Genomic DNA, 25718 nt, shown 5'->3' with positions numbered 1-25718 from the left:
AGGAAAGGAAAGGAAAGGAAAGGAAAGGAAAGGAAAGGAAAGGAAAGAAAAGAAAAAAGAAAAGAATCCAGAAAGGAGTCAGACCCGACTTTCCACAATGGTTCTGGGCAAACATCAGGCCAGGTGATACAGAAGAGGGCTCTTACCCTTCTTGCCTCAGTCCTGCTTATCTCTCAAACTAGCAATTCTGCATTCACTTTGACAGTTTTTAAAAACACTTTTGAAACATTTATTTATTTTTGAGAGACAAAGCATGAGCAGGGGAGGGGTAGAGAGTGAGGGAGATACAAAATTGGAAGCAGGCTCCAGGCGCCGAGCTGTCAGCACAGAGCCCGGTGTGGGGCTCGAACCCACAAACCGTGAGATCATGACCCGAGCCGAAGTCGGGCGCTCAACCGACTGAGCCACCCAGGCGCCCCCACACCTTTGACAATTTTTTGAAAGAAAACAATTTGCCTTCCTTGGGTGATCATACAGGCCCCACCGCTACCCCCATTCGGGGCCTGCACTGCAATGCCTGCACTACTCCTATCTCTCAAGGACACTCAGCCCAGCCGTTACCTCCTACCAGCAGCCCTCCCACCTGCTTTTCAAATCCTGGCTCCATACAGTTGGCTACTGGCCTCCCGGGGGGCCAAAGTCAGTGATGCCTTCCCGGGATACCACACTGTGTAGACTGGGCTGTGCCTCAGTCTGGTTCTGGGACCTGTCACCATCCCTGTAAATGCTTCAAAGGGGCAGAATCCCCCGTTCCTTCATCTTTTTTTTTTTTTTTTTATTTTTATTTATTTTTGAGAGAGAGAGAGAGAGAGAGAGAGTGTGTGAGTGTGGGAAGGGCAGAGATAGAGGGAGACACAGAATCCGAAGCAGGCTCCAGACTCCGAGCTGTCAGCACAGAGCCCGATGCGAAACTCGAACTCACAAACCGTGAGATCATGACCCGAACCGAAGTCAGACGCTTAACCGACTGAGCCACCCAGGCGCCCCCCCCCCCTTCCCATTCCCTCATCTTTAAGCTCCTTGTTCGTGGGTGGCTGGGTAGAGAGTGGATGGCAGTCTGGTGGTGATAGGACTGCGTCTCACCGGTGGGGCAGACCTATTGTCAGTGCTTGGCCTGTGCCGCCCATCCAAGCCTCAAGAGCCCCTGAAAGCAGCTGCTACTGAGACTCCCATTCTGTGAGGTCAGGTACCTTTGCCTGTGGCCGGCAGGCTCGATCCACACCCTGTCACAAGGGCCCTGCCCTTGCCCACTGGCCCTCCTCCTCCTCCTCCCTCCGCAGCTATGCCGGCTTCTATCCGCAGCTGCGCTACCAGGTGGGGAACACCTACGGGCGCACCACAGCGCAGCTGCTCACAGACCCCAGCGTGAGGAAGAGCCCCTGCTCGGTGTTGTCCCCCATATCCAAGCCCAAGTTCATCGAGGACTTCAGCAAGTCCAAGCCACCTTTGATCCCCTGCCGCGACCTGACTGAGCCCTACATCCCCCACTACACCGGTGAGCCCTCCGCCACCAGTCTTGCCTGTCCCAGGCCCACCCTCCTGGGTGCCATCACTCACACTCACCCTATCCATATAGGTCTGAAGCCCTACAAGAACTTTGAGATCCTGGGCCGGTTCCCACCCCAGGAGGTGAATGCCCAGGAGGGGCCGTCGGGGGCAGAGAATGTATCCAGGCAGGTCCTGCGGCCTGCGGGCTTCATGCCCTACCCCCCTTACCCTCCGTGCCCACCAAGCAGGAAGGGGGACTCCAGAGACTTTGGACACCCAGGCCTGCGGCTGGCATACGGTGAGGAGGGCTGGAAGAGCACCTCCCCTGTCCACGAGGCCCCTGAGCGGGCCCAGGTAACTTGGAGATGTGCTGGGATCAAGCCTCACCCCTGCCAGATGCAGGTGGGGCTGAGGCAGTGACTTGCCCCCCTCCCATCCCAGCTATACCACTGCAGGAGGGATGAACACCCACCCCCAGCCCACCAGCAGGAGACATTGGATGTGGGCAGGTTTCACAGGCTGCCCCAGCTGGACCACCCCAACCTGATCCAACGCAAAGCCATCTCAGGTGGATGCCCAGGGCCTGGGTGCGAGCACACTCCCGCCCCGCCCCACCCCCCAACGAGGCTCTAAGGAGCCCAGGCAGGATGAGGGGGAGCAAGTGAGGAGGGCTGCCGGTGGGTCTGCCCCCACCCATGCTCCTGCCCTGACAGCGGTTTCCTAGAGCCCAGCCTCTCCCAAGGTGGGATGCTCCAGCCCACCCACTGCCGCCCGGCCCCAACGGGAAACTGACGTTTAGGGAAGGAGCCCCAACAGACTTCCCTGACATACCTGGGGACAGGTGGGTACGCCCAGAGAAAGGTGGAGGGGACCTGGGGCAGGACCCTGATGACTCCATCCCCTAGGCTATGCTGGCTTTGTCCCTCGCTTTGCCTGGGTGATGGGGGTGAATTACTGCGATGGTGTCACACAGGCTATGGACGAGTTTGACAAGAATCAGGTACGAGGACGTCATCTCTGGGCCTGCTCCCAAATGCCCATCATGGCCCGCAAGGTGGTGTCCGCACCTCCCGGGAGGCAGGAGCATGGCCAAGGCTCAGCCGGCTTCCCCAGAGGGGACTGTGGAGGGCAGGCTTCCTCAGAGGCCTGGGGAGGGGGGACTGCCTGGCCCAAAGAGGCTGCTCCCCCTCATGCTTCTGACCAGACCTAGGCTCGCTACTCCCCAGCAATGTGGGGAGAAGGCAGGGCAGAAGAGACCTTGGGAGCATTAGCCACTTCTCAGATCACCAGCCCAGCCTCCATTACCCGTCGCACTTACTGGTTGGTGAAGGCAGCACGTCAGCACCTGCCTGTTTCCACAGTTCCTGATCAAAAATCCCATCTGTGCCCTGGGTGAAAGGCTGCCCAGAACACACTGGCCCAGCAACACCATCTATAACAGCAAGGGCCTGATACCTTTCTACATGGGGTTTATACCATGTGAGTACACAACAGACCCCCCCCCCCCCCTGCTCAACAAGGGCAGAGTGACCAGGCTGCTCCAGGAAGGAGTTGGGTGACTGGGGTCCCCTACCCACGCTGTACCACTGGCACAGAGCCAGCGGTACGATCCCAGGGTTCATATCCCCCCTGGCGTGGAAAGGGCTCAGCCCCTTACTCAAAGCCAGAGGCTGGCTGCTTCCAGACCACGCTGGTCCTCCAGAGGTTCAGTGTGGACAGGCCAAGCCCATCTTCAGGAGGCAGGTGCCCAGGGTAGCCCTCTGAATGCCCTTCCTGGGTGTGGGCAAGGCTGGGGCTCAGCTGCGGTGTTCCCCTTGCAGCCATGCAAGACAACTACGCGATGACGTTTGGCAACAGCACCCGCAAAGCCTATCAGAAGGAACTGGAAAGGCGAGACCAGACACTATGAAAATGCTTTAATGGTGGCGTCTGTACAGCATGTGACGTCAAGACAAGGAAAAGAGCAAGTGCACACAGAGACATGGCTATCAGAGAACAGACCGTGAGCGAATAAAGAGTTCACACAGCTTCCGCGTGCTTTACCGGGTGTCAGCTCTAGGCCACCTCTTCCTCTGCCTCCTCCTCAAACTCGCCCTCCTCCTCGGCCGTGGCGTCCTGGTACTGCTGGTACTCGGACACCAGGTCGTTCATGTTGCTCTCGGCCTCGGTGAACTCCATCTCGTCCATGCCCTCGCCCGTGTACCAGTGCAGGAAGGCCTTGCGCCGGAACATGGCCGTGAACTGCTCCGAGATGCGCTTGAACAGCTCCTGGATGGCCGTGCTGTTGCCGATGAAGGTGGCGGACATTTTCAGCCCCCGGGGCGGGATGTCACAGACGGCGGTCTTCACGTTGTTGGGGATCCACTCGACGAAGTAGCTGCTGTTCTTGTTTTGGACGTTCAGCATCTGCTCGTCCACCTCCTTCATGGACATGCGACCCCTGAACACTGCGGCCACGGTCAGGTAGCGGCCGTGGCGGGGGTCACAGGCAGCCATCATGTTCTTCGCATCGAACATCTGCTGGGTGAGCTCGGGCACCGTCAGGGCCCGGTACTGTTGGCTGCCTCGGCTGGTCAGTGGGGCGAAGCCGGGCATGAAGAAATGCAGGCGGGGGAAGGGGACCATGTTGACAGCCAGCTTGCGCAGGTCAGCATTGAGCTGGCCGGGAAAGCGCAGGCAGGTGGTGACCCCGCTCATGGTGGCTGACACCAGGTGGTTGAGGTCCCCATAGGTAGGAGTGGTCAGTTTTAGGGTTCTGAAGCAGATGTCATAGAGGGCCTCGTTATCAATGCAATAGGTTTCGTCTGTGTTCTCTACGAGCTGATGGACCGAGAGGGTGGCGTTATAAGGCTCCACCACCGTGTCCGACACCTTGGGCGAGGGCACCACACTGAACGTGTTCATGATCCTGTCGGGGTACTCCTCCCGGATCTTGCTGATGAGGAGGGTACCCATCCCAGACCCGGTGCCCCCGCCCAGGGAGTGGGTCAGCTGGAAGCCCTGCAGGCAGTCACAGCTCTCGGCCTCCTTCCTCACGACATCCAAGACCGAGTCGACCAGCTCTGCACCTTCCGTGTAGTGCCCCTTGGCCCAGTTATTCCCGGCACCACTCTGACCTGTAAGAAGGCAGCCAGTCACTCTTTGCCGGGCATGTGGTCCCCACTGGTCACCCGTGCCAAAAAAACCCCAAATAACATGGTGTGAACTCAACCTGCAGGTAGAGGAAATGGACCCCCAAGCCAGAAGGTTAAGAGCCTGCCCGATTAAAAATTAAGTTAGGAATCAAGCCAAGATGGCTTAACAATAAGCCATCCCCTCCCACAGGCGGCCCCTGCCAATTCTCAAGGACAGATGAGCTGCAAACACAGCTTCCACTGCCTGCAATTCAACGTTTGTAGCAGAAAGATTACATCTGCTGACTCCTTCCCTGCGGGTGGACAGCTGGGCCTCCCTCCCAAAGCCGCTTTACGAGGAGATTGACTCCAGGGAGAGTAGGAAGGTGTCCACGGACGCTAGCGTCTGCTCAGGGGGCAGAGTGGATCAGGATCTCAGCTCTGCGGTACCGACGGCGGTGACCTTGGGCACCCCTTGACCTTTGAGCCGCCCAGCCCCTACCGCGGCTCACCGAAAACGAAGTTGTCTGGCCTGAAGATTTGACCGAAGGGTCCCGAGCGCACGGAATCCATGGTGCCCGGTTCCAGGTCCACGAGCACAGCTCGGGGCACATACTTGCCACCTGGGACGGGGGGGGGGGGGGGGGGGGGCGAGAGAACGTCAGCGAGAGAAGGGCCGCGGGGGAGGCAGGAAAGAGTTAGGAAAGGGGCGTGGTGTCTCACCGGTGGCCTCGTTGTAGTACACGTTGATCCGCTCCAACTGCAGGTCGCTATCGCCGTGGTAAGTGCCGGTAGGATCGATGCCATGCTCGTCACTGATCACCTCCCAGAACTGCGAGAGACGCCGGCGGGCCGGGCCGAGGCTGAGTCACGCCGGCGGGGCCCGGAGTCGGCCCCGCCCCGGATGGGCGCGGCCCTCCCCTCCCCCGCCACCCCGCGGCCGCCTCCAGATCCGTCCCCGGGGGCCAGCGCCGCCGCCCCGGCCCCGACCTTGTGCCGGGCCGCAATGCGGGTCGCCGTCCGCCCACCGGCCCGCTGCCGCCATCTTTTCCGCCGCCCGCCCACCCGCCCGGGAGACCCGCGCCGGGGCCCGTGCGCCCCACTACCCACCTTAGCGCCGATCTGGTTGCCGCACTGGCCGGCCTGCAGGTGCACGATCTCCCTCATGGCGGCGGCGGCGGCGGCGGCGCGGGCGGAAGGACGGACGCAAGAGCCGAAGAACGGGCGCGCAGAGTGCTACAACCGACGCTCCGCCAACGCTTATATATCCGTCGCACCCGCCTCCGCCAGCCTCGTATTGGGCCGCGAGAACGAGGCTGGCAAACATCCTGGTTTGACTGGCTGTGTTTCCCGTCAATCCAACCGCCTAACACCCACCTTCCCACCGCCGTTCGCTCTTCATTGGTCAGCCTCGGTCTCTGCTCTCCCTATCAAAAACCCCTCCCTCGCGCTGCAGTACTCTGGCCATTGGGTGTTTCAAATGATTGATTTGTCCTCTCATTGGCTGGCTCCGGAGAGCACGCCGACCTAGGGCCAGCGTCCTGGTAACCGCCGCAGTGCCGCGGGGACGCGCGCGGGCGGGGCGGGCTCCGGGGGCGGGCTGCGGGCGCGGGCTGGGACTTATCGCCCCAGGGAGGGCCAGCCGGACGGGCCGAGGGGTGGGCGCGGTCCGCGGTCCGCGCCCCGGGAAACGCAGGTGGGGCGGCGGCGTAGGGCTGTGCCCTTGCGGGCCGCGCGCGCACACGTGCAGGAGACTGCAGCCCCGGGGGGCGAGCGCGCGGGCCGGGCCAGCCGAGCGCCTTCTCCTGCACGGCTGCCTAGGACCCCGGGGAACGAAACGAGGGGGCGGGGGCGGGGGCGGGGGCGGCGCCGGGACGAGCGTGTGGGCGAGGCCTGGCGGTCCCGGGCTGCCCTCCTCGGTCCCAACGCCCGCTCCGGTCGCGGTCAGGTGAGGGAGCACGTGGGGCCTCGGGCCCCGGGGCCTGGGGAGGGGAGGGGAGGGAAGGGCGGGGGCCTGCCTGGCCGCGGCGCGCACTTGTTGTGGAGACGAGTTGGCCCCGCGCCGGTCGCCTGGTGCCTCGGCCCCAGGGGCGCACAGAGCTGCGTGGAGGCGAGGGCGGGCCCCCGATCTCCGGGCGCTCCGTCCCCGCTCCCCCCCCCGCCCCCACCATACCTGGGCTTGACAAATGCGTTTACTTTTTCTGTAGTTTGTGAAGGAAAAAAACAGTTAAATTACATATGGTCGCATTTTTAATCAGTCGTTTTAAAAACTGCATTTGCGTACGTTTTTGTAACATTTTAAAACAACTGAATCACACCCTTTGGTCAGCCTTGAACTGTCTCCCTTGCTGTGGCCACTGGAGCCTCCCTAGATTCTGGTTTTCTCAGGGAACTTCCTACTTCCTTTGTCTCCCGACCCAGAGGTGTTGGGGGGCAATACCTGGTTATGTTCTGTAAGGAGAACGCACTTTCTTTGGATAACACCGTACGGTATGCGATACCGCGTTACTATGGCATACGTGCGACCTTAACATATTATGGAATGCGACGCTCGAAACTGAACTGTGGATGAAATTGTTGAGACAAGCAGCGTGCTGGCACAGAGGTTAGCATTTTCATCCCCTGGAGAGCGGTCTGCAGCTGGGCTCCTCCGGATTGCGGTCCTGGCCTGGAGGGTGAGTCAGCAGTCAGTCCCAGCGGGGCCTGGGGAACCAGCCCCCTCCCCCACATACCTGCCCGGAAGGTGGACCTAGCTTCTGTTGCTCACGGGTCTCCCTCCCCCCCCCCACCCCAGCAGGTGCTGTGCACAGGGTCACTGCCTGGCATCCCGGTTTCCTCACAGTGCCCTGCAAAGTAACTCAGCTGCCCAAGCAGCAGTCGGCAAGGCCCGGCTCTGTGGCAGTCATAAACCCACAAATCGGGTGAGAAAGAGAGAAGCTCAGATGTCTCCCCCCCCCCCCCATGAGCCAGCGGGTGGTACAAAGCCCTGGGGAGGTTGCTCTTTGAGGTGTCTGTCAAAGCCTCTTCTCATCGCCCTCCCCCAGGGTGTATGGCCTAACATCCCCATTTTCTGGAAAAGGCCCGTGCCCACAGTTCAGTGTGGCACCTCCGCTTCATATGGGTGATGGAACAGAGGCTGTGTTTCTGCCCAGGTGTGAGCCTCCGAGCTCTGAGACACCAGCTTGTCCACCTCGCCCTTCACATTGTCCCCGTGAGATGGACACGGGAACAAGACAGCACAAGTCTCCCTGTGGCTCTCAGGCTTGAGCCCAAGAACCAAGGTGGCTGCTGCTGCACTGGGCTGGCTGGCGGAGGCCCTGCAGATCCCCACCCTGAGCCAAAGCGGTTCCTGCCACAGTGTGCAGAGATGGGCCTTAATGGGGCAGCAGGGCCAGCCCCGGGGGCCTGGGCCCCGTGGGGGTCCGTGGCCGGGAGCCATGCAGGGCAGAGAGGGCCAGACGTGCTGGGAAGCCTGGGCAGGGGCCGTGGGAGTGCTGGGCGCCTGCCCCTCCCGCCCCAGCCTGCAGCTGTTGGAGGCATCCACAAACGAAGGCTCTGTTTACTGGTGGCCATGGTCCCAGCGGGAGGGTGCGTTACCGCCGGGCAGGGGCAGCAGGCAGACAGTCCTTCACGGCCTCAAAGGACCTGCAGTCAGCCTTTGTGGGCGGCCTCACCCGCCCCGGAAGGAGGGATGCATGGGGTACTTTCTTCCCCTCTCTCTGTGTCCCCACAGTGGGGACAGAAAGCTTCCACCACCACCACCACCACCGCCCCCAGTCTCCCCAGGGAACTAGCCAGGCCCAGCCCCACCTCTGGGAACTTTCATCAGAGGAACCTTGAGGCTGATGTCCACCACCAGGAGCGTCCTGAGGTCACTGAAATCGGAGGGAACCAAGCTGTCATGGATGAGCCTGCTGCGGGGGTCTTGATCCCATGAGCCCCAGAACAAGTAGCTACCTCCCTCAGTGGGCAGTGAACTTCAGGCTTAGGAGGCCTGGGATCTTGGGGGGGGGGGGACAGGGGACATGGGGAATGAGGGGACCGAGAGCTGAGAGGACATGGGGAGGGCTGGGAGTTCTGAGGGGGAGTGGAAAGGCGGGACCAAGGGCAAGAAGTGACCCGGGACTCCTCAGGCCTCCCCTTCGTGGCCATTCAGACCTCTTCCCACACTGGGTCCCGGTAGGCAGACCCAGAGGGCCCGGGAAAGAGGTGCCTCCCCCAGCGGGCAGCATTCCCTGGACAAGGAGGAGGTGATGACCACAGCAGCATACTAAGAACTGGGCAACCCAGGCCCCTGCCCAGGGTCATCTCCACTTCTGATGGAGGTGGGCATGTGCCCCTCGACGCGTGAGTTCTGGGCGACAGATGTAATTCTACCTAAGAAGCTTTCGTTGTTTTGGGCAGGGGTGGGGAGGGGAGAGAGGTGCTGTAGGAAGCCCTGGGATGGGAGCAGGGAGGCCCTGACTCCCTGGAGTCAGCTTACTGGCTGGCAGGCAGACAAGCCTTACAGGGCGGAGGTGGGCCGCGCCCCTGCCGCAGGGAGGGGCAGGGGCAAGCCGGAGCCCGGGTGGGGGGGTGCACCCTCAGGTGGGTGGACGTCGCTCAGCCTCGCCCCCTCACCTGAACTTCGCCCACCTCACGGCCGAGGGGCTTGGGGAGGCGTGGGCTCCAGGTGCAGGTGGCTCTAGGGGCAGGACCTGCTTCCTGGGAGGTGCCGAGTGCCTGCTCTGCTGGGCCCAAGACAGCCCTGTGTCTCACCCGGACACTGCCCTGCACCCCACCTGTCTGAGAGAGAGGGACAGGGGCAGCCTGGGGCCTCCTGGTCCTCACACTGCCCTCCTCGCTCCCTGTGCGTCTGCGGGACCCGTGGGGCTGGCCCTCGGAGAGGTTGCCCACGCCTGGCTCCCAGGCCACGTCCTCTGCGGTCAGGGGGGAATGGGAGAAGGCTGCTCCTCCCCCCTGCACCCATGGGGAAGGGCCCCGGACACGTCCAGCCTCCTCAGAGCACAGGTTCTTGCTGAGGGATGTCTCCACCTCCAGAGTGGCAGCCGCTCGGCCCTTTCTTTCCCCGGAGGCTCAGGAGAGAAATGGTTACGGCCTGGGGTTCGGGGGCCAGCTGCGTGCCCGCGCCCACGTGGACTCGCAGCGGGTCCCGAGGGTCGGCTGGGGGACAGCTGGCGCTTGTCCACCTCCATGTCCCCCGGGAGCCAGCTCAGGGGCCGTCCCCAGGGCGGGGAGTGAAGACCACTCACACCTGGGTCATAGCCGTGTTTATTTGGAAGGAAGCCAAGCTAGGTGGCTCGGAAGTCTCCTGCTACTAGGATCCCCCAGGGCACCCAGAAGTCCACGAAGTGGGGGTGCCCACCCTTCACAGCTGCTGGGAGGCCAGGACCTCAGGGTTCTCGTAGCAGTGGGCCTCCTTGGCGGCGGCCGGAGGGGGGCTGCAGACCCTGCAGGGGCAGCAGCGGCCCACCAGGCGGTCCCAGGGCTCCAGAGAATGGAGCCAGAGCGGCAGCCAGGCCCAGGACCGCAGACGGCGTGGCAGCCAGGCTGGCCGGTGCCGCTGCAGGACATTGACCAGGATGACGAGGAGTACCGGCCCCACCAGGGGTCCTCCGACTGCAGCCAGCACCGTGCTCCCTGCCAGGGAGAGCCCGAAGGCGGCCAGCGGCAGCAGCAGGAAGCTGAGCAGCAGATAGGCGATGGCCACCCAGCGGTATTTGGCGGTCACGTCCCCGAAGCGTTTGGCCAGCGGGATGGGCAGCCGCAGGACAGGCACCACGTACCACAGCAGGATGCCAGCCAGATTGAAAAAGAAGTGGATGAGGGCGACCTAGAGGGCCGGGGGGGGGGGGCGGGGGCAGGCAGGGGGCTGGGAGCCTGGGCCTGGCACACAGGTCCCCCTAGGCTACCCAGGACGCCTGCTCCTCCTCCTCCCCACCCCCAACCTAAAGGGTACTAAATCCAGAGCCCGATAGAGGTCCGCTTGTTGGCCCGGAAGGGCCACCCAGGGGGACAGGTTCCGGCCAGGCGTGGGTGCACTCCTCGGGTTCGCCTCCTCTCCCGCACACACACTTAGGGAGCCCAGTCCAGCATCCCAGTGTGGTGACTACGCCACCAGTGACCACATGGATCTGGCCCTCCCCTGGGCTCTGGCCTGGCTCCTGTGGGGAGGAGGTGCAGGGCCACACGTGCAGGGAACACAGTCCCCTCCAGGGGCTGCTGGACTTGAGGAGCCGGTGTGAAAGGTGCAGTCTGGAGGGCTTCCTGGAGGGGGTGGACCAGGGCCCTGCACCGAGAGGATCCGAGTGGACAGAGCAGAGGTAAAAATGCAGGTGGATGGCGGGGAGGGCTGGGGCTCATCTCCTGGTGGGCAGAAGATCTATCTGGGCTTTCAGGAGCGCCTGTCTGGGCATTGGGGCAGAGCCAGTGGTGGACGGAAACTCGGGCCAGGGCAGTGGGCCAAAGACGGGGTGACTTAGAGATGGAATCGGCAGGACTGAATGTGACTGGGTGTGGGGCACAGAGCTAGGGGACTGGGGGAGGCTTCCTGGAGGCAGAATTGCGGTCGTGTGCAACAACAACTTGAAGCACCTGGCACAGGTGAGGCGGGGATTTGGCAGAAAGAGGGCATGTTGTCGGGTTTAGATGGTAGGGGAGGGGGGTGCATCCCGGAGGAGGTGGAATAGAGGGGCTTAAGGCCCCCCAGGACCAGGATGCCTTGAAGGAGCACAGCCAGCAGCACGGGGTTGGGAGTGGAGCACGGGGATTCCTCGAGGGAGGCTGGGCAGGGGCTGCCAGAAAGGAAGAGAAGGCACCCAAGACCACGTGATCCTTGAAATGACGCGGCCCGGGGGAGCAAGAGCGGGGCTGGGGCTCGGAGGGACGTCCACAGGATCCCTAGGGTTTGAGGGGGTGGGGCTGTGGGTCCGACCCAGCAGCCGGAGATGGGTCCCAGGAGAGCGTGGGCGGTGGCCAGCCTGGCCGCGGGGTTGGACAGGAGGGAGCTGAGTCCAAGGGGGAAGCCCCAGGCCTGGGTTCCGAGGGGGCCGGGGAGGGGGGCGAGGGTGGTACCTGGAGGGCGCTGAGCAGCATGTCCGCGGGACTGGCCAGGGCGGCCAGCAGGGCTGTGGTGGTCGTGCCGATGTTGGAGCCCAGGAAGAGGGGGTATGCCCGCTCCAGGCTGATCACCCCGACCCCTGGGGGAACCGGGGGGGGGGGGGGGGGGGCCCCCCCCCCGGGGGGCCCCCCCCCCCCCCGGGGGGGGGGGGGGGGGGGGGGGGGGGAGTCACCGCCGGGCCTGAGCCCTCGCGCCTAGGGCCCAGGGCCCAGGGCCGGCCCGCTGCACTCACCCATGAGCGGCACAACGGCCGCCGTGAAGACACTGCTGCTCTGGAGCACGAAGGTCAGGCCGGCGCCCACCAGGATGGCCAGGTAGCCGCTGAGCCAGCTGAAGGGGAAGGGGAAGTCTGCAGGGTGGGGGGAACGGGGTCACCCCCCGCCCGGCCGCCGGCCCCGCCCCCACCCCCGTGCCCCCATTCCGGGCCGCACCAGCATTGATGACCTTCCTCACGGCCTGGGCGATGCGGCCGCGCAGCACAGAGTTAAGCAGTTTGACGATGAGGACGAGGCAGGTGCAGAGCAGGAGCAGGGAGGCGGCCAGCAGGATGAAGCCCACGGCCAGGTCCGTGAGCGTGGTCCCCACAAACAGGTGGTGGCCTGGGGGCAGGGCGGGGTTGGTGAACTACGGGGGGGGGGGGGGGGGGCGGGGGGGGGGGGGGCGGGGGCGGGGCCGGAGGGGGCGGGGGCGGGGCCTCACAGGGCAGCAGCTCCACCGCAGCCGTTCCGTTCCTCTCAGGGCAGGGGCCGGAGGCCGCCGCTCCACAGTCGCTGCTGTTCCCCGAGGTCTGGGGAGGCGAGGCAGGGCAGGCTCAGGACCGGCTCAGAGCCGGCGGGACCGAGTAATTCGGCAGGTCAGAGATCAGGGGTCAGAGGCACCTCACCATCACCTCCCTGGTGCCGCACCATTGCTTAATGAGGCTGCTGTTGGTGGCGTTGCCCGTGGCACTGCTTGCAATCGCATCAGTGTCCAGCTGGGGGAGAGAGGCGTTGTGACCGGGTACTGGACCCGCTCGCCTGGACTCACGCCCACAGCCCGGCTCGTTCTGCCCTCTGTTCCCCCCACCCAGTGCAGGGCCCAGGAGGGAGGCTGGGGCTCCCCCCCCCCCCCCCCCCCCCCCCCCCCCCTTCCGGGGCCCGGGGGGCCCCCCCAGGGCAGCACTTTCCTCACCTGCACAATGAGGTGTGTGAGAGGCTGCGTTAGCACCTTGAGGATGTCGGGCGCATGCCCCCCAGGCTGCAGGCTGGTGGCGCCCAGAGTCAGGGCGCTGAGCCTCTCCAGCAGGGCTATGGCGCTCTCCAGTGGCAGCAAGATCAGCACCGTGAGCCAGTTGAAGATGCCATGAACAGCTGAGCCGCCAAAGGCCCTGGGATGGTCGGTGGCCTCAGCGGTGGCCTGGCTTGCGGCCCCCGACCCTCCCGAGCTCCCAACTCACCTCCGAAACTCATCTCGGTCCCCTGACTGTGCCATTGAGACCAGGGTGCTGGTGATGGACGTGCCCACGTTGACGCCCATGATGATGGGCACACACGCCTGGACGGTCAGCACTGTGGGGGTGCTGCATCAACCTCCCGTACCCTGCCCAGCCACCACCGTCCCGGGAGGAGAGGGGGTGCACTCACATTTGGAGGCCACCATGCTGACCACAATGGAGGAAGACGTGCTGGAGCTCTGGACGAGAACTGTGACCAGCACGCCGATGACCAGTCCAGCCACAGGGTTGGACAGCACCACGTTTTCCTTAAAGATGTCTCCAGTCACCTTGCCTGTGTCCAGAGAGCGGCGTCCTGAAGCTGTGCACGACAGGCCGCCCGCACACTGCCCCCCACCCCCCACACCTCACCCCCATCACTCACTGCTCAGCAGCTGGAAGGCGGAGCTGAGGATGTCCAGGGAGCAGATGAAGAGGTAGAGGCTGCCCAGGAGTCCACAGGCCTTGAGGAAGCCAGTGGCCACCCGGAGCACCCTGCCGGCCACGCTGAGCTCTAAGAACACAGGACAGGGCTGTCCCTGGTGCCAGCCCCTGCCCAGCCCTGCCCTGCCCGTGATGCCTCCCAGGCCACTTCCTCCTGTCTCCCTCCAGAGCAGGGCCAGGGCCCGCGTTCCTTGTGTCTTCACAGGGCAGGCCTGGGTCTGCCTCCTTGTCCCCCAAGGCAGGGTCTGGGTCCCCTCTCTGTTCCTTGGCAGGATGGCCAAGCAGACTACTCCTGGGACCTCCCAGAAGCCTACTGGCCGGCAGGAGGAGGGGCAGGCTGGGTCAGGGTGGCTCTCATCTCCAGACAGGGCAGGCAGCTGATCTGAGGGACAAGGATCCCTGGGGCGGTGGTCTGCATAGTAGGTTTCTATACGGCCTGCTGAGGCAAACCTCCTCCCTGTGCTCTCTCCCTAAGGACCCTCTCCACGCTCAGACCCTGGGGGGTCAGAGCCCCATTTGGCCTGTTACCCAACACCTCAAGACCTACCTTTCCAGGACTGGCCAGTGTCCTTCAGCTGAGGGAGGGCCCAGGGGTCCATTTTCCCCTCTTCCAAGACTGGGGCAGAACCGGAGGTCCCTGCAGGAGCCAAGGTGAGGTAGGGCCAAGGACACCCCAGGTGGGGGGCCAGAGGGGGTGAAGGGGACTGTGGCATAGGGGCTTGGGGTAAGAGAGAGGAAAGGGGGCCTCCAGCTTGTCTGGCCCTGACTGGAATTGTCATGAGTCCCCATGGGCTCTCCAGGAGATAGGCAGGAGGCCCCCCCCCACCCCTCCACTTGCACAGAGCAATGGGTCAGGGGCTAAGTGGATAGGCAGAGAGGCAGGCTGAGGCCTGGTCCCTTGGGGCTCTTGGTACCTGCATTTCCCAGGCTCCGGTCCACCAGGCCAACTGTGTCCAGAGTAAGGGGGGGGACCTGGCCACCCGTGAGGGAATTCGGCATGGATTTCTGGCAGGGATAGACCAGGCCCAGGCCTGGATCTGCTGGGGGCGGGGAAAGCAGGTCAGATACATAGCCTCCCCCTGCCCCGCCAGGTCCTGGGGTCCTCTAACCTGAGATCTGTCTTCCCTCCCCCCCCCCCCACACCCGCCTTGCCGACTTCCTGCTTCGTCCATCTATGGGGGATGGCTATAGTGACCTCAGGCAGCTGTCAGGAGAGCCCAGTCCCGTTTCGGGGGCAGAGTCGAGGGGACCCTGGCTCCCTGGCTCCCTCGCTGGTCCTGGCTGGAAGAAGACTTGGTGGGTGGCCCAGGGCACAGGGTGCCGGGTGCCGGAAGTGGCTAGGAGCTGGGAACCCAGGGACCTCTCCTATCAGGTGTCATCAGGGACGCTGCAGATGGTCCCAGCTTAGACTTTGGCATTTGATACCAGACCGTGACGTCTCTGCTTGATAAGGGCCCCACCCCCAGTGATGGGGGCAGGGCAAGGGGCTTGGGTGCCCCCACCTCGCCTCAAGGCTCCTCTCTTCAGCCCTCTGGGTCTGGATCCCCCGTCTAGTCGTCTACCCCATCTCCCTCCCAGGCCCCAGGGTCCAGGTGCTGGAGAGCTTTCTGTCACCCTCCCTCCTGTCTCTTGTCCTCAGCTCGGGAGGCTCAGGGTGGGGCCTGAGCCCTGGGCCGGGAGGTCACCAGCCCTTGTCTCGATGTCCCTGGGCCCCCACCTGGTTCTGGAAGCTCCTACCTGTGAGGGTAGTGAGGGGGCACCTGCGGGGAGGAAACACAGGGCGGGAGCAGCTGCCGGTCAAAGATCTGCTGGGCGCACACATGACCTGCTGTGTACTGAGCCCCATTAATGTTTACCCAGGAGTTGAGGCTCCCGAGGGGTACCTGTCACAGCCCCAGGTGCCTGCCTTGTCCACGTTGCACTGCTGCCCTATGGCAGGTGCTCTGGGCCCCCAGCCCAGCCCTCTGCGAGTGGGCTTCCTCCCTGGATGGGCCCTGAGCCAGGCCAGGGGTGTTGCAGGGCTGGGCACAGGCTCTGAGTGCAGGACTAGTGTAAGTAGACCCCTGTGTGGCACGACCAGACGCTGTGTGCCGCCTGCCCTGGGTAGGGCGGGGAAGGGCAGGGCAAGGGCAGGATGCTGGCACTCTGGCTGGTTGGCCTGGAGGCCCCTTAAGAAGTCTGCCCTGAGCTCTGCAGACCTTACTATGGTGGTCCCTACCCCATCAGAAGAGCGGGAGGGAGGCGCTTGGCACCCACCGGGTGGGGAGGGCCCCAGCCCCTGAAGTCTTCCAGTTCAGACCCAAGTTCAGGGCAGGGCTGGGCCCAGCAGTGCTCCCAGCGGGCCCAGCCTCAGTGGCGGGCAGTAATGGTGGAGGGCACTGCACCTCCATCTGCAAGTTGGGGGTGGGGGCAGGGCCCGTCCCCCAGGCCGCGGTGCTGCCCGGCCCACTGCCTGCCCCGCCTGGACCGGAAGACTCAGCCCATCCTGCTCCCTCCCCCCGGAGAGTCCTGACTGGCGCCGCGGCTTGTGGGTGCCTCTCGGGGTCAGTCCCCTTCCTGCTGCCCCTGCTGGGGCATGCTCCTTCCCCTCCCCCTTGGGCCACGGTGCCCTGGTATAGTTGCTGCCCACCAATCGCTGTGTGCCCTGGGGGACTTTGCCCCAGAGAAGGAGGAGGTTTCTGAGTGTCCTCTCAGCAAATTTTCTTGTCCCTCCCTGTCCTGCACCCACTGCCTGGGGCAGGCCCAGCAGTTCCTCCCAGAGGCAGTGTGACAGTGTGACAGCTCCTTTCGGGATGGGGATGGGGATGTTGCAGCCTGACTTGAGGGAATGTCTGTGTCCACAGCCTCCAGAACCTTCTCTGGCCCCTCTGAAGGGTCTGTGTGGTGGCCATTATGAGGCAGACGGAAGCGGAAGCTGAAGGCCAGGAAAAGGCCTAGTGTGGGAGTGGTCCTACTGAGCTGTGCAATCTCGGGCAGGCCCCCAGCCTCTCTGGGCCTAAAGCCAGCCGCGCCCCGGGGCCCGCTCCTTGGACATCTGTCACAGCAGGGACTTTGTGCCTGCAGGGGACCCTGCCGGAACAGTGCCCAACACGTAGCGGGTGCTCAGTGAGCTTTGTTGAATAAATGAACTTCACAGGGATGCTTTGCAAGACAGGGCTGAAGGAGGTGGCTCTCTGCTCTGGCTCCCACCTGTGGGACTTTTTTAGCCAGAGACCCGTGGAGGCGTCCTCTGAGCTGAGTCCAGGCCTGGGTTGGGCTTGCAGGAGACTCTGAGCGCAGCAGCCCTCACCACGCACACAGTCAGGCCGGCTTGAAGCCCTGGAATCCTGGCCAAGACGGGAAAGAGGTAACCGGCTTCTCAAAGAGCCTCACGGTACCATGGGCACAGCCCCCACACTTAGGCTGCGGTCTGGGGGTGTCCGTGTGGGGCCCCAGGCCATTCCGGGCTGGTTGTGCGGCAGTCGGAGGTTCCACGACAAGCACGCCGTGGACAGCAGGTCCTCGGCGGGCGGTGGCAGCCGCTGGAACTCAGACCTGGGGACTGTCCAGGGTGTCCCAGCAGAGGCCGCAGCTGCAGCAGCGTCTGGGCTGGGGGAAGTGGGGCTGGGTGCCCAGGGTGGGGCGGAGCCTGGCTGGCTGCTGAGTGACAGCGGTGCTGCCTTTGGGGGGCGCGGGACGCTGGGGCTCCATGCGAGGCGGCTCCCGCTCAGCCCTGACAGCCAGGAAGGCGGCCAGGTCGAGGTCCAGCATGGCCACCCCTCCACGGGGCGTGGGTGTGCTCTGGCGGCACTGCGGGCAGGGGACCCAGCGCTGCTCGTGGGCCACCGTGTCCAGCCGCCGCACGCACGCCTGGCAGAAGGTGTGGCCGCAGTAGAGGCGGCGCGGCAGGTGCCCGGCCAGGTCGTAGGCTGAGTAGCAGATGATGCAGTCACCGCGCCGGGACCCAGTGGCAGTCCCCTCCTCGGAGACCCAGGAGCTCTCTGGCTGCAGCATCCTGGGGGAGGCGAGCAGGGGCGCTGCAGCCCACCCTGCCTGCCTCTGCCGTCGTCTGGCACCGTTTGGGCCCCGACCCCGGGGCGGGGGGGGGGGGGGCCTGGGCCTCTGCAGACCTGAGAGGGTGGGTGGTGGCCAGTGGGGCCCCAGACGCCGGGGCCTGGGCCCAGGCTGGGCTCCTGCGGCTGCCGACCGGGCAGCATCCTGTCCCCCTGTTTGGGCCCTCCTGCCCAGCTCCACACCGCCCCACACCCCAGCCTGCCTGAGCCCCAGGCCTCTCTTACCTGCATCCGCTCTCATGGGCAGCTCTGTCCAGAGGATGTCCGGGGCTTGAGGGGGGGACCCAGGCCGCCCTGCGGCTCCCTCACTGGGGCTCGCATTACTGGCCGAGCACAGGCGAGGCAGCAGGGAGGCAGGCAGTGGGCTCTCCTTTCAGCCACAAAGCGCTTGCAACTGGATCCACTAGGCACCACCAACTCAGCAGGAGATAAGGTGCCCCCCCAGTCTGCCCTCACCCCCCCCCCCACACACACCCCTCCATGCCTGGACCCAGCTCCACTAGGCCCCCACCCAGGCCCGGCTTCACAGCTCACCATGGTCCTTGTCCCCACCCCGGCCGCCCAGACCCTCTCCCACCCTCCTCTTAATGCTCCCCCCACCTCACACCAGGAAAGCTCTCCGGCCTTGACCTGCGTGTCTCCATCCTTCAGCTCCCAGCTCGAACACCGCCTCTTCGAGGTAACCTGCTACAACCCTCACGGGCTCCGAGCCCTGAGGGGTCCTGCTCCCCCAAAGCTCAATCATAGTGTGTGTGTCCAAGTTGATTTGTCCCAGCACCTTCCTCCCACCTGGTCTGTCCCCTCCGTCCCCATCATACGGCAGTGGCCAGCCCCGCAAGGTCCCAAGGGGGTGCTCAAGCACAGTTGTGGAGACCCCCCCCACACACACACACACAGGGACCACCCAGAACCTCCCTGAGGTGCAGGGCACTGTGGCTAGCCCTGGTCGACCCCATTAGAGGCTACACCCCGCCCCCCCCAGCATCTGCCTGGCCATAGCCCCCAGGCCAGCCCACTGGCCATGACTGTGGGCACAGCAGAACAGGGTGTGTCAAGAATGGCCAGGATGGGGTCAGGACCCTCGGCACCCTCACTACTCAGCTGGGAGCAAGTCAGAGCCAGAGGAGCTCCTCCTTACTCCTACCACCCTGGCAGTCCACAGTCTCTCTGTCTGGTTGGACAGGTTTCCGGGGCTGGCCTGGGTGGGGTCATCCTCTGGTAGAGGCAGGCCATGGGGCAGGGGCCAGGAAACTGGCACACCGGAGCCCCTGTACAGTCAGGCCAATGACATATCCACCCACACCCAGAGACGGGTCTTGCCCTGCGGCCAGTCACCCTGGGTCGGGGAAGGGCTGGCACCGGGACCCGTCCATCCAGCAAGGCCAGCTCGGCTTCCTCCTCTGGCTGGCCCTGCCTGGCCCTGGAAAGCACAGAGTGCCCAGCGCCGGCCCTACCACTCGCTCCTTGCCCTGGCATCCCAGCCTCCCCTCGGCAGTGAGGTGAGGACAGTGTTAAGCAGCTCAGCTCTCCACTCTTCCCCCGCCCCCCCCACCCCCAGGCAGGCACATCACCCTGCTCAGACAGAGGGGAGACATGTTCTCCGAGGGGCCTCACCGGCCAGCTCCTTTTCTGTTCACCTCGTCCAGGAGGCCCAGGCCCTGGAGGCTGGACACCAGATGAGCAGCATGGCTTGGGTGCCACACAACAGATGTGCAGGAATGGGACATTTCACGGGGAACCAGAAAAACACCCCGGCCGAGGTAGGGCCGTGACTCACGGGTGGGCAGGGCTCGGTCCTGGCTGCCTGGGCCCCCGCTCCGAGAAACTTGCCAGTGCTGGCCCCACCCGCGCAGTCCCGCCAACGTGACCCTCCTCCTGGAGGCCTTTCTTAGGGCTCCACCCCCCTGGCTCCAAACACCACACCCTCCTATCGTCTGACCCACTGGCTGACCTCTCAGGCTCGGCCTCAGCCCTAGGGAACACAAGACAGCTCGAACCCAGGCCCGTCTGGGCCAGGGCAGGGGACACACTCCCACCCCTTCTGTCCAGCCTCTGGGCGGACCGGAGACCTGCAGCACAGGTTAGGATGTCATCAGTGGCTTCCCCACCCCTGAATGTACCACAGAGGCTTGAGGTCGGTGGTTGTGTCCAGCCCGGGACCCACTTCAAGGGGGCAGCAGCAGAGAAGAGTCACCAGAACAAAGGTCACTCTGATTTATTGCCGGGGCTGCGGGCCCTGAGGGAGGTGGTCAAGGGTGTCCCCAGGGCTGCCATTACAGCCAGTGCCCAGGGCTCTGTTTCAAGGGGCCTGAGCTGGGCTGTTGGCCTCTGTGGCGGGTAGATACTCCTATCCAGGGTGGAAAGTGGCCACCTCCCACGACAATGGTCCAGTGGCTGCCCCAAACATGTGGGCACCGCTGTGGCTGCCTGAGCCATGTTGGGGTCCTGCGGGAGGCCCCTCGGCCCGGCAGGGGCTGGGCTAGGAGATGACGCAGCAGCAGCTGTGGCAGCGGCAGAAGCGAGGGCAGTGGCAGCAGGAACAGCAGGGACAGCAGCAGCAGTGGTGGGCGATGTCATCCCCGCGCCCGATGGGTGGCAGGCCAGCGTAGGTCAGTCCTGCCGGGCGCTGCCCACCGCTGTAGGGGTTGCAGGGCTGCTGCCAGCTCTGCTGGCCCTGGGCCCGGGTGGTCCCCTTGGCCCCCTTGCTCCCTGGAGCCTCCTCGGAGGGCTGCAAGAGCCCGGTGGGCTCCGAGGTGCAGGATCCCACAGGCAGAGGCTGGGACCCCCAGGAAGGAGGAGCCGTCTCCAGCCGCTGCCCCAGATCAGGCCGCAGGTGAGCCCGAGGGATGCTGACATGAGCATACGGGTTCTTGACGACCATCTCATGTGGGTCCATGGCCCAGCCTGGCGGGGGCAGGCAGAGGAGACAGTATCAGCTCAGCGGAGGGGCAGAGCTGCAGCCCAAGAGAGTGCCCAACCCGCAAAGGGCCAGGCTGTGGAGACACCAGGGTGTACAAGGCTTATGTGTCGTGTGGGTGCGCATGGGAGTGAGCTGGGTGTGAGGGCCGAGGTCTCCCAGCTGCCCTCCTTGCGTGGCAGTGGGGGATGGGGTGGGGAGGCTGGGAGATGCAGCTGTGCCGTCCCCGTGGCCGAGCCCCAGTTCAGGGAAGCCCCTCAGCCCAGGACCCACCTGCAGTGCTGATGGCAGCGGTGTCCCCTCTCGTCCTGTGGGCCAGGTCCCAGTGCCTGTGAGGCAGGCAACTGGCAGCTGCCTTTTCCCTCCTGGGGAGGGGCGGGGCCGTGGGGCGGAGCTCAAAGATGGGGTTCCCAAGATCCCAGGAGGCCCCAGCTCTCCCAGCACAGCAGCCACCCACCCTTCCTTCTCAGGTGGGTGGTGGCCCAGCCTGGGCTCCGAGGGGCACGGCCAGCCTGGGTGACTCAGCCTCCATGCATCTGAGGCACGTCGTCATCCCTCCCAGGACCTGCAGCTCGCCAGGAAGGAGGGCAGGAGGTGAGCCTGAAGTCAGCCTCAGCTCCCAGGCCTGCGGTGGGCTGGGGAACCCCAGCCATCACTCGCCTACCTCAGGGCCCCTGTTTTGAGGCAGAGGGCAGAGGTCCTCACTTCAACCAACAGCCTCTGCCTGGCAGACAGGGGCTAAGATGTCTGAGAGCACAGACTGCTCTGAGGTTTATAGGTTTCTAACTGATAAAAAATGTTTTATTTACACACTTTTGCTAAAACTGACCTTACAATTGGCGACGACAGGGGCTTCATTCGCAAGTGTTGTTTGTAGCTCATTTCTGAAAATGCAGCTTCTCTTGGCGCGCTCAGGGGCCACCAGCTCCCCACCCCACCAGCGTCTCCCACTTTCATCTGTTAAGTTGGCAGGTAGCACCTGCCACACAGGGTCGCCGTGTGTGTGCGTGTGTGTGCGTGTGTCTGTGTGTGACGGGATGACGATGGATGTGAGTACTTGGGTCTGGGCCTGGCACTGGTGATCTTCACCCCTCGGAGCGATTAGGGCAGTAGGGTGGGTCAAGGATCTGCGCCCCCAGTCTTTGGTGCCCAACGGAGCCCCCAGGAAGGGCGGGATCAAATCAGAGGTGGCCCAGAAGCCAGCGTGACCGGGGTGGCCTGCATGAGGCCAGTCAGACCGGTCCGGACACGAATTCCACCTTTGCGGCACCGGGTGTGGAGGGAAGCGGGCCCCGAGCCCCTCGGACTTCGCAGGTGTACGACAGACGCTCACTGCGCAGGCTCTAGAAGCCCCACCCACTGCCCCTACAGACTCCGCCCCTTGCTGCGAGGCGGAGGCTGGCGCATGCGTGAAACAGGCCTAGGGTGGCCGGTGGGAACTTTATTCCCCAGAAGCCTCCGCGTTCCAAGGTTTCTCTAAAGACCCGGTTCGGGGTCTGCTTGCTCCGGACGGTCCAGGACACGGCCTAGGCCGCTCAGCTCTGACCGCCGGAGCTCCGGAGGCGCGGATTTGGGCGGGCTCGGGAGGTGGGCCTGAGGGGGCGGGACCTCACTCCAGGGGCGGGGCCTCGGGGCAAGGGGTGGGGCTTAGTGGCTGGTGCCTCCTTGGGTGCTCGCCCAGCGGGCGGGTGGGAAGCCGAGCAGCCCCGGAGGGAGGCCGAGGCTGGGCGCCTAGCCCTCCCCTGACCGGGGCTCTCTCAGTTGTCCATCTTAACCAGAGCCCATAAGGCTCTCGCTGCCCATCCCGTCAGGCACCTGCTCATTTGCACACCTCCCACACCCGCTCTCCATAAATGGCTTTGGAAACAGAGCAGCGAAGTCGGGCCCCATGGGACAGCTACGCTGCTCCAGTCTGTTTTGCCCGCGTGGGCTTCGTCACCAGGAACAGCGACCTCTCTGAAGGAGCGGGGCAAGGCCCATAGCCAGGTGCAGTTCGGCCTGGACAGAGCAGAGGGGCTGTGGCCAGAAGAGGCTGAGACTGTCCAGGGTCAGGCACAGGGCCCAGTGCTGGTCACTGGAGTGCTAGCCTGCCACGTGGTAGCTGGGTTAGGTCAGGGGGTGGCACTGTGCAGGTCCCCGGCAGCTGTGGTCCCCTGCCCAGTAGTTGCCAACACGTCCTCTGTCCTTTCTTTCACCTGAGGGTTCCCCACAGGCAGAGAGAGGGTAGACACCAGGGAATCAGGGAAGCCCGGCTTGAGGAAACAGAAAGGAATGGGGCCTCCATGCTGGGTGGGGTCAGGTTAGCACACAAATACGTGACAGCAGGGCACGTGCTGACCTGATGGGATGCCGGAAAGGGCCACCCCACCCTGGGCGGGTGCGTGTCCTCGTGGGTTGCCCCACTGGCCTGTCCAGCTGTCTGTCGGACCTTCCGCATACCCCTCACCCTGTCCAGCTGTCCATGAGTCCTGTCCTTGGACCCTTCTCCCAACGACTGTCCCCCTCTCCATCCACTCCTCTGCTAGCTTGCTTGCCCACACCTACTCAGCCTCATGGTCACATCATCCTCTTTGAGCCTGCCAGCGTTGAGCACAACCTGGTTACACTTGTGAGCCAGAGGCATGCCTACTGGGGGCACAGTGGAAGGACAGCAGTGACGCTGACTCTCTGGGGGGGGGGGCACACGGCAGTCCTGGGCGGGGGGAGGCTATGGGAACCAGCTTTGCTGAGACCCCCCAGTCTGCTCCTCTTGTCTTCTTCCCTCTGGCATTATGAAGTCTCGGCTTCGAAAAGCAGGATTTGCCTTCTAGAATTGGGGGTGGGGGTACTCGACTAGGACCCAGGGTCGGTCAAGCAGGACTGGGGTGGGAGTACTGGAAAGGGGTGTCGCGGGGGTCCCGATTCATACGCGGCCCGCAGGGAAGGGCAACCCCGGAACGGGCACCAGGCCCGCGGCGATGGAGGGGCGGCTGAGACTGGCCCCGCCCCGCGGACCCCGCGCGGGTCCCCAGACGGGGGGTGGCGCTGCGGGCGCGGGCGGGAGCCGCGCGCACTGCGGTCCCCGCGTCTCCGCCGCAGAGCGCGCCACGCTCCGCACGCACCTGCCGCCGCGCCGCGCTGCCCGGAGCCCCGCGCCCCGCGCCCCGAGCCCCGCGCCCCTGGGAGCCGCCGTGCCGCGCCATCGCCCGAGGTCGCCGCCGGAGCCGCTGGAGCCGCCGGGCCGAGGCGCGGGCGTCGCATCCGGGCCTGCCTTTGAGACAACCTCTGCGGCGGCGGCGCGCGCGGCCCGGGGACGCCAGGCTGGGGCAGGTGAGCTCGGGTGGGGCGGGGCGGGATGGCCGCGGGGTCGCGACTCGCCTCCCCTTCCCACCCGGGCAGGGGTTGGGCCTTGGGGGCGGGGGCTGGGGAGGGGGCTGGGTCCCAAGTCCAGCGAGGGTGAGGGTCAGAGGTCGGGAGCCCTGTCTTTTGTGCGGGGTGAGGGTGGGCCCTGGGCGCTGCCCTCACGCTGTCTCTCACCTGCAGCTCGGGCCTGGTCCAGGCCTCTCTTCTGCTCCCGCCGCCGCCGCCGCCGCCGCCGCCGCCGCCGCCACCGCCGCCGAGCCCGCGGCCTGGGGCCTCCCGCAGCCTGGGCTCAGGCTAGCTGCCTTCCCTGGGCGCCTTGTCCTGGAGCCATGGGGCCCACCTAGCCCCTGCCTGCCCGGATGTCCCTGCTCAGGGACTGCTGACCTCGGCTGCAGGGGGAGCCCCCCCCACGCCCCCTCTCCAGCCTCAGCAGCCAGAGACCCTGGGTGAGCCCCTGGGCCAGACCTGCAGCCCAGGGCAGCCTCCCGTACTCCCCTGCCCCCGCCTCCCTCCTCCTCCCCCACCTCTCCCTCCTCCTCCTCCTAGGACTGGACCGGAGAAGCCACTGTGGCCACTGGGGGGGGCCCTGCCCCCCCAGCTCTCGCCGGCCGCCCCCAGGAGTCCTCGGGGCGGCCGGGGTCCCCACCAGGCCTGGCAGGACCAGGATGCTGCTCCCTCTCCTCCTCCCCGGCCTCACCCAATGCCCCCACCCACCCGAACACCCAATCTGATTGGAGACAGCCGGATGCCGGCTGACCCTGGGCCCGAGGTGGGCAGTGGCTGGCCAGGCCTCCTCATGTCCTGCCTGAAGGGCCCCCATGTCATCCTCAAGATGGAGGCCATGAAGATTGTTCACCCTGAGAAGTTCCCCGAGCTGCAGGCGGCTGCCGCTTGCTTCCCACCTGCACCGAGGCCCACCCCTGCTCTGGCACCCAAACGCGCCTGGCCCTCAGACACAGAGATCATCGTCAACCAGGCGTGTGGGGGGGACATGCCCACCCTGGATGGGGCGCCCCGCACCCCTCCGTTGCCACGACGGCCCCGAAAGGGCAGTGTGGAGCTGGGCTTCCCCCGCGTGGCGCCAGCGGACGAGGTCATCGTGAATCAGTATGTGGTGCGGCCCGGCCCTGCCGCCTCGGGGCCCCCCGCCACGGCGGCGCCGGCTTCAGGTGAGCCCCTGGAGTGCCCCACCTGCGGGCACACGTACAACGTCACCCAGCGGCGGCCCCGCGTGCTGTCCTGCCTGCACTCCGTGTGTGAGCAGTGCCTGCAGATTCTCTATGAGTCCTGCCCCAAGTACAAGTTCATCTCCTGTCCCACCTGCCGCCGGGAGACTGTGCTCTTCACGGACTACGGCCTGGCCGCACTAGCCGTCAACACGTCCATTTTGAGCCGCCTGCCACCCGAGGCACTGACCGCCCCATCCGGGGGCCAGTGGGGGGGCGAGCCGGAGGGCAGCTGCTACCAGACCTTCCGGCAGTACTGCGGGGCCGCGTGCACCTGCCATGTGCGGAACCCGCTGTCTGCCTGTTCCATCATGTAGCACCCGCCCGCTCGCCGCCGCCGCCTGCCAGTCCTCGCTCGCCGCTTCTTCAGGGATCCGGCCCTGCCCTGTCGCCTGTTGACCCCTCCCCCCCCACCGCTTCCGGCCCCTCCCCGCGTGGCACTGCCGCCGCAACCAACTCTGCCATTAAAACTCTTTGCCAAAGTTCGCACCTCGTTCCCTGGACTGAAGCCTGCTCTTGCGGCCCGTGCCCAGGGCTGTGGCCCA

The 25718-nt window shown here is 65.0% G+C and overlaps 6 protein-coding genes and 1 non-coding gene across 10 annotated transcripts in view; 2 read left to right on the top strand and 5 right to left on the bottom strand.

Annotated features, from left to right (window-relative positions):
- Window positions 1–3519, top strand: part of FAM166A (family with sequence similarity 166 member A) — a 6403-nt gene extending 2884 nt beyond the window's left edge. For 2 of the 4 annotated variants that reach the window (XM_049632373.1, XM_049632363.1), the window contains exons 3-8: window positions 1281–1495; window positions 1577–1842; window positions 1930–2056; window positions 2394–2488; window positions 2850–2967; window positions 3309–3519. In XM_049632373.1, the coding sequence (XP_049488330.1) occupies window positions 1281–1495; window positions 1577–1842; window positions 1930–2056; window positions 2394–2488; window positions 2850–2967; window positions 3309–3397 (910 nt within the window). In that variant the 3' untranslated portion in view covers window positions 3398–3519. Of the gene's footprint in view, window positions 1–1280; window positions 1496–1576; window positions 1843–1929; window positions 2057–2393; window positions 2489–2714; window positions 2825–2849; window positions 2968–3308 lie in introns of those variants that run through there. The other 2 variants (XM_049632390.1, XM_049632381.1) reach the window with 2 other exon arrangements.
- On the bottom strand, window positions 330–414 carry TRNAR-UCG (transfer RNA arginine (anticodon UCG)). The gene has a single exon. It is a non-coding gene; the product is annotated as a tRNA-Arg (tRNA).
- On the bottom strand, window positions 3390–5857 carry TUBB4B (tubulin beta 4B class IVb). The gene is made up of 4 exons (XM_049632322.1): window positions 5712–5857; window positions 5325–5433; window positions 5114–5224; window positions 3390–4604 (listed from the first exon to the last, which is right to left on the bottom strand). Exons 1-4 carry the CDS (start codon window positions 5766–5768, stop codon window positions 3544–3546), a joined length of 1338 nt encoding a protein of 445 aa, XP_049488279.1. The 5' UTR covers window positions 5769–5857; the 3' UTR covers window positions 3390–3543.
- A 4049-nt stretch (window positions 5858–9906) lies between these two features.
- SLC34A3 (solute carrier family 34 member 3) lies at window positions 9907–14671 on the bottom strand. Its single transcript, XM_049632413.1, has 12 exons — window positions 14551–14671; window positions 14184–14273; window positions 13578–13706; window positions 13344–13487; window positions 13157–13268; window positions 12892–13087; window positions 12605–12694; window positions 12421–12508; window positions 12153–12320; window positions 11954–12070; window positions 11676–11800; window positions 9907–10434 (listed from the first exon to the last, which is right to left on the bottom strand). Exons 1-12 carry the CDS (start codon window positions 14633–14635, stop codon window positions 9970–9972), a joined length of 1809 nt encoding a protein of 602 aa, XP_049488370.1. The 5' UTR covers window positions 14636–14671; the 3' UTR covers window positions 9907–9969.
- A 2065-nt stretch (window positions 14672–16736) lies between these two features.
- Window positions 16737–17629, bottom strand: RNF224 (ring finger protein 224). Its single transcript, XM_049632403.1, has one exon. It carries the CDS (start codon window positions 17627–17629, stop codon window positions 17165–17167), a length of 465 nt encoding a protein of 154 aa, XP_049488360.1. The 3' UTR covers window positions 16737–17164.
- Window positions 17630–19852: 2223 nt separating this feature from the next.
- On the bottom strand, window positions 19853–21954 carry CYSRT1 (cysteine rich tail 1). Its single transcript, XM_049632309.1, has one exon. It carries the CDS (start codon window positions 20582–20584, stop codon window positions 20168–20170), a length of 417 nt encoding a protein of 138 aa, XP_049488266.1. The 5' UTR covers window positions 20585–21954; the 3' UTR covers window positions 19853–20167.
- A 2075-nt stretch (window positions 21955–24029) lies between these two features.
- Window positions 24030–25635, top strand: RNF208 (ring finger protein 208). Its single transcript, XM_049625232.1, has one exon. It carries the CDS (start codon window positions 24648–24650, stop codon window positions 25488–25490), a length of 843 nt encoding a protein of 280 aa, XP_049481189.1. The 5' UTR covers window positions 24030–24647; the 3' UTR covers window positions 25491–25635.
- Window positions 25636–25718: the final 83 nt, after the last annotated feature.

This window comes from Panthera uncia, chromosome D4 (genome assembly GCF_023721935.1).
Source record: "Panthera uncia isolate 11264 chromosome D4, Puncia_PCG_1.0, whole genome shotgun sequence".
Taxonomy (NCBI): Eukaryota; Metazoa; Chordata; class Mammalia; order Carnivora; family Felidae; genus Panthera; species Panthera uncia.
The sequence above is the reverse complement of the archived record's forward strand: the minus strand, read 5'-3'. Positions and strand labels throughout refer to the sequence as shown.

Excerpts from the sequence above, each read along its gene's own strand:
- RNF224 (XM_049632403.1), bottom strand. The coding sequence starts at position 17,629 with ATGCTGCAGCCAGAGAGCTCCTGGGTCTCCGAGGAGGGGACTGCCACT.
- TUBB4B (XM_049632322.1), bottom strand. The coding sequence starts at position 5,768 with ATGAGGGAGATCGTGCACCTGCAGGCCGGCCAGTGCGGCAACCAGATC. Across the intron at positions 5,434-5,711 it reads GCAACCAGATCGGCGCTAAG|TTCTGGGAGGTGATCAGTGA; the intron begins GTGGGTAGTGGG and ends CGTCTCTCGCAG. Across the intron at positions 5,225-5,324 it reads GTACTACAACGAGGCCACCG|GTGGCAAGTATGTGCCCCGA; the intron begins GTGAGACACCAC and ends CCCCCGTCCCAG.
- SLC34A3 (XM_049632413.1), bottom strand. The coding sequence starts at position 14,635 with ATGCCGAATTCCCTCACGGGTGGCCAGGTCCCCCCCCTTACTCTGGAC. Across the intron at positions 12,695-12,891 it reads TCACACACCTCATTGTGCAG|CTGGACACTGATGCGATTGC; the intron begins GTGAGGAAAGTG and ends TCTCTCCCCCAG. Across the intron at positions 12,321-12,420 it reads TGCGGTGGAGCTGCTGCCCT|GCCACCACCTGTTTGTGGGG; the intron begins GTGAGGCCCCGC and ends CCCTGCCCCCAG.
- RNF208 (XM_049625232.1), top strand. The coding sequence starts at position 24,648 with ATGCCCCCACCCACCCGAACACCCAATCTGATTGGAGACAGCCGGATG.
- CYSRT1 (XM_049632309.1), bottom strand. The coding sequence starts at position 20,584 with ATGGACCCACATGAGATGGTCGTCAAGAACCCGTATGCTCATGTCAGC.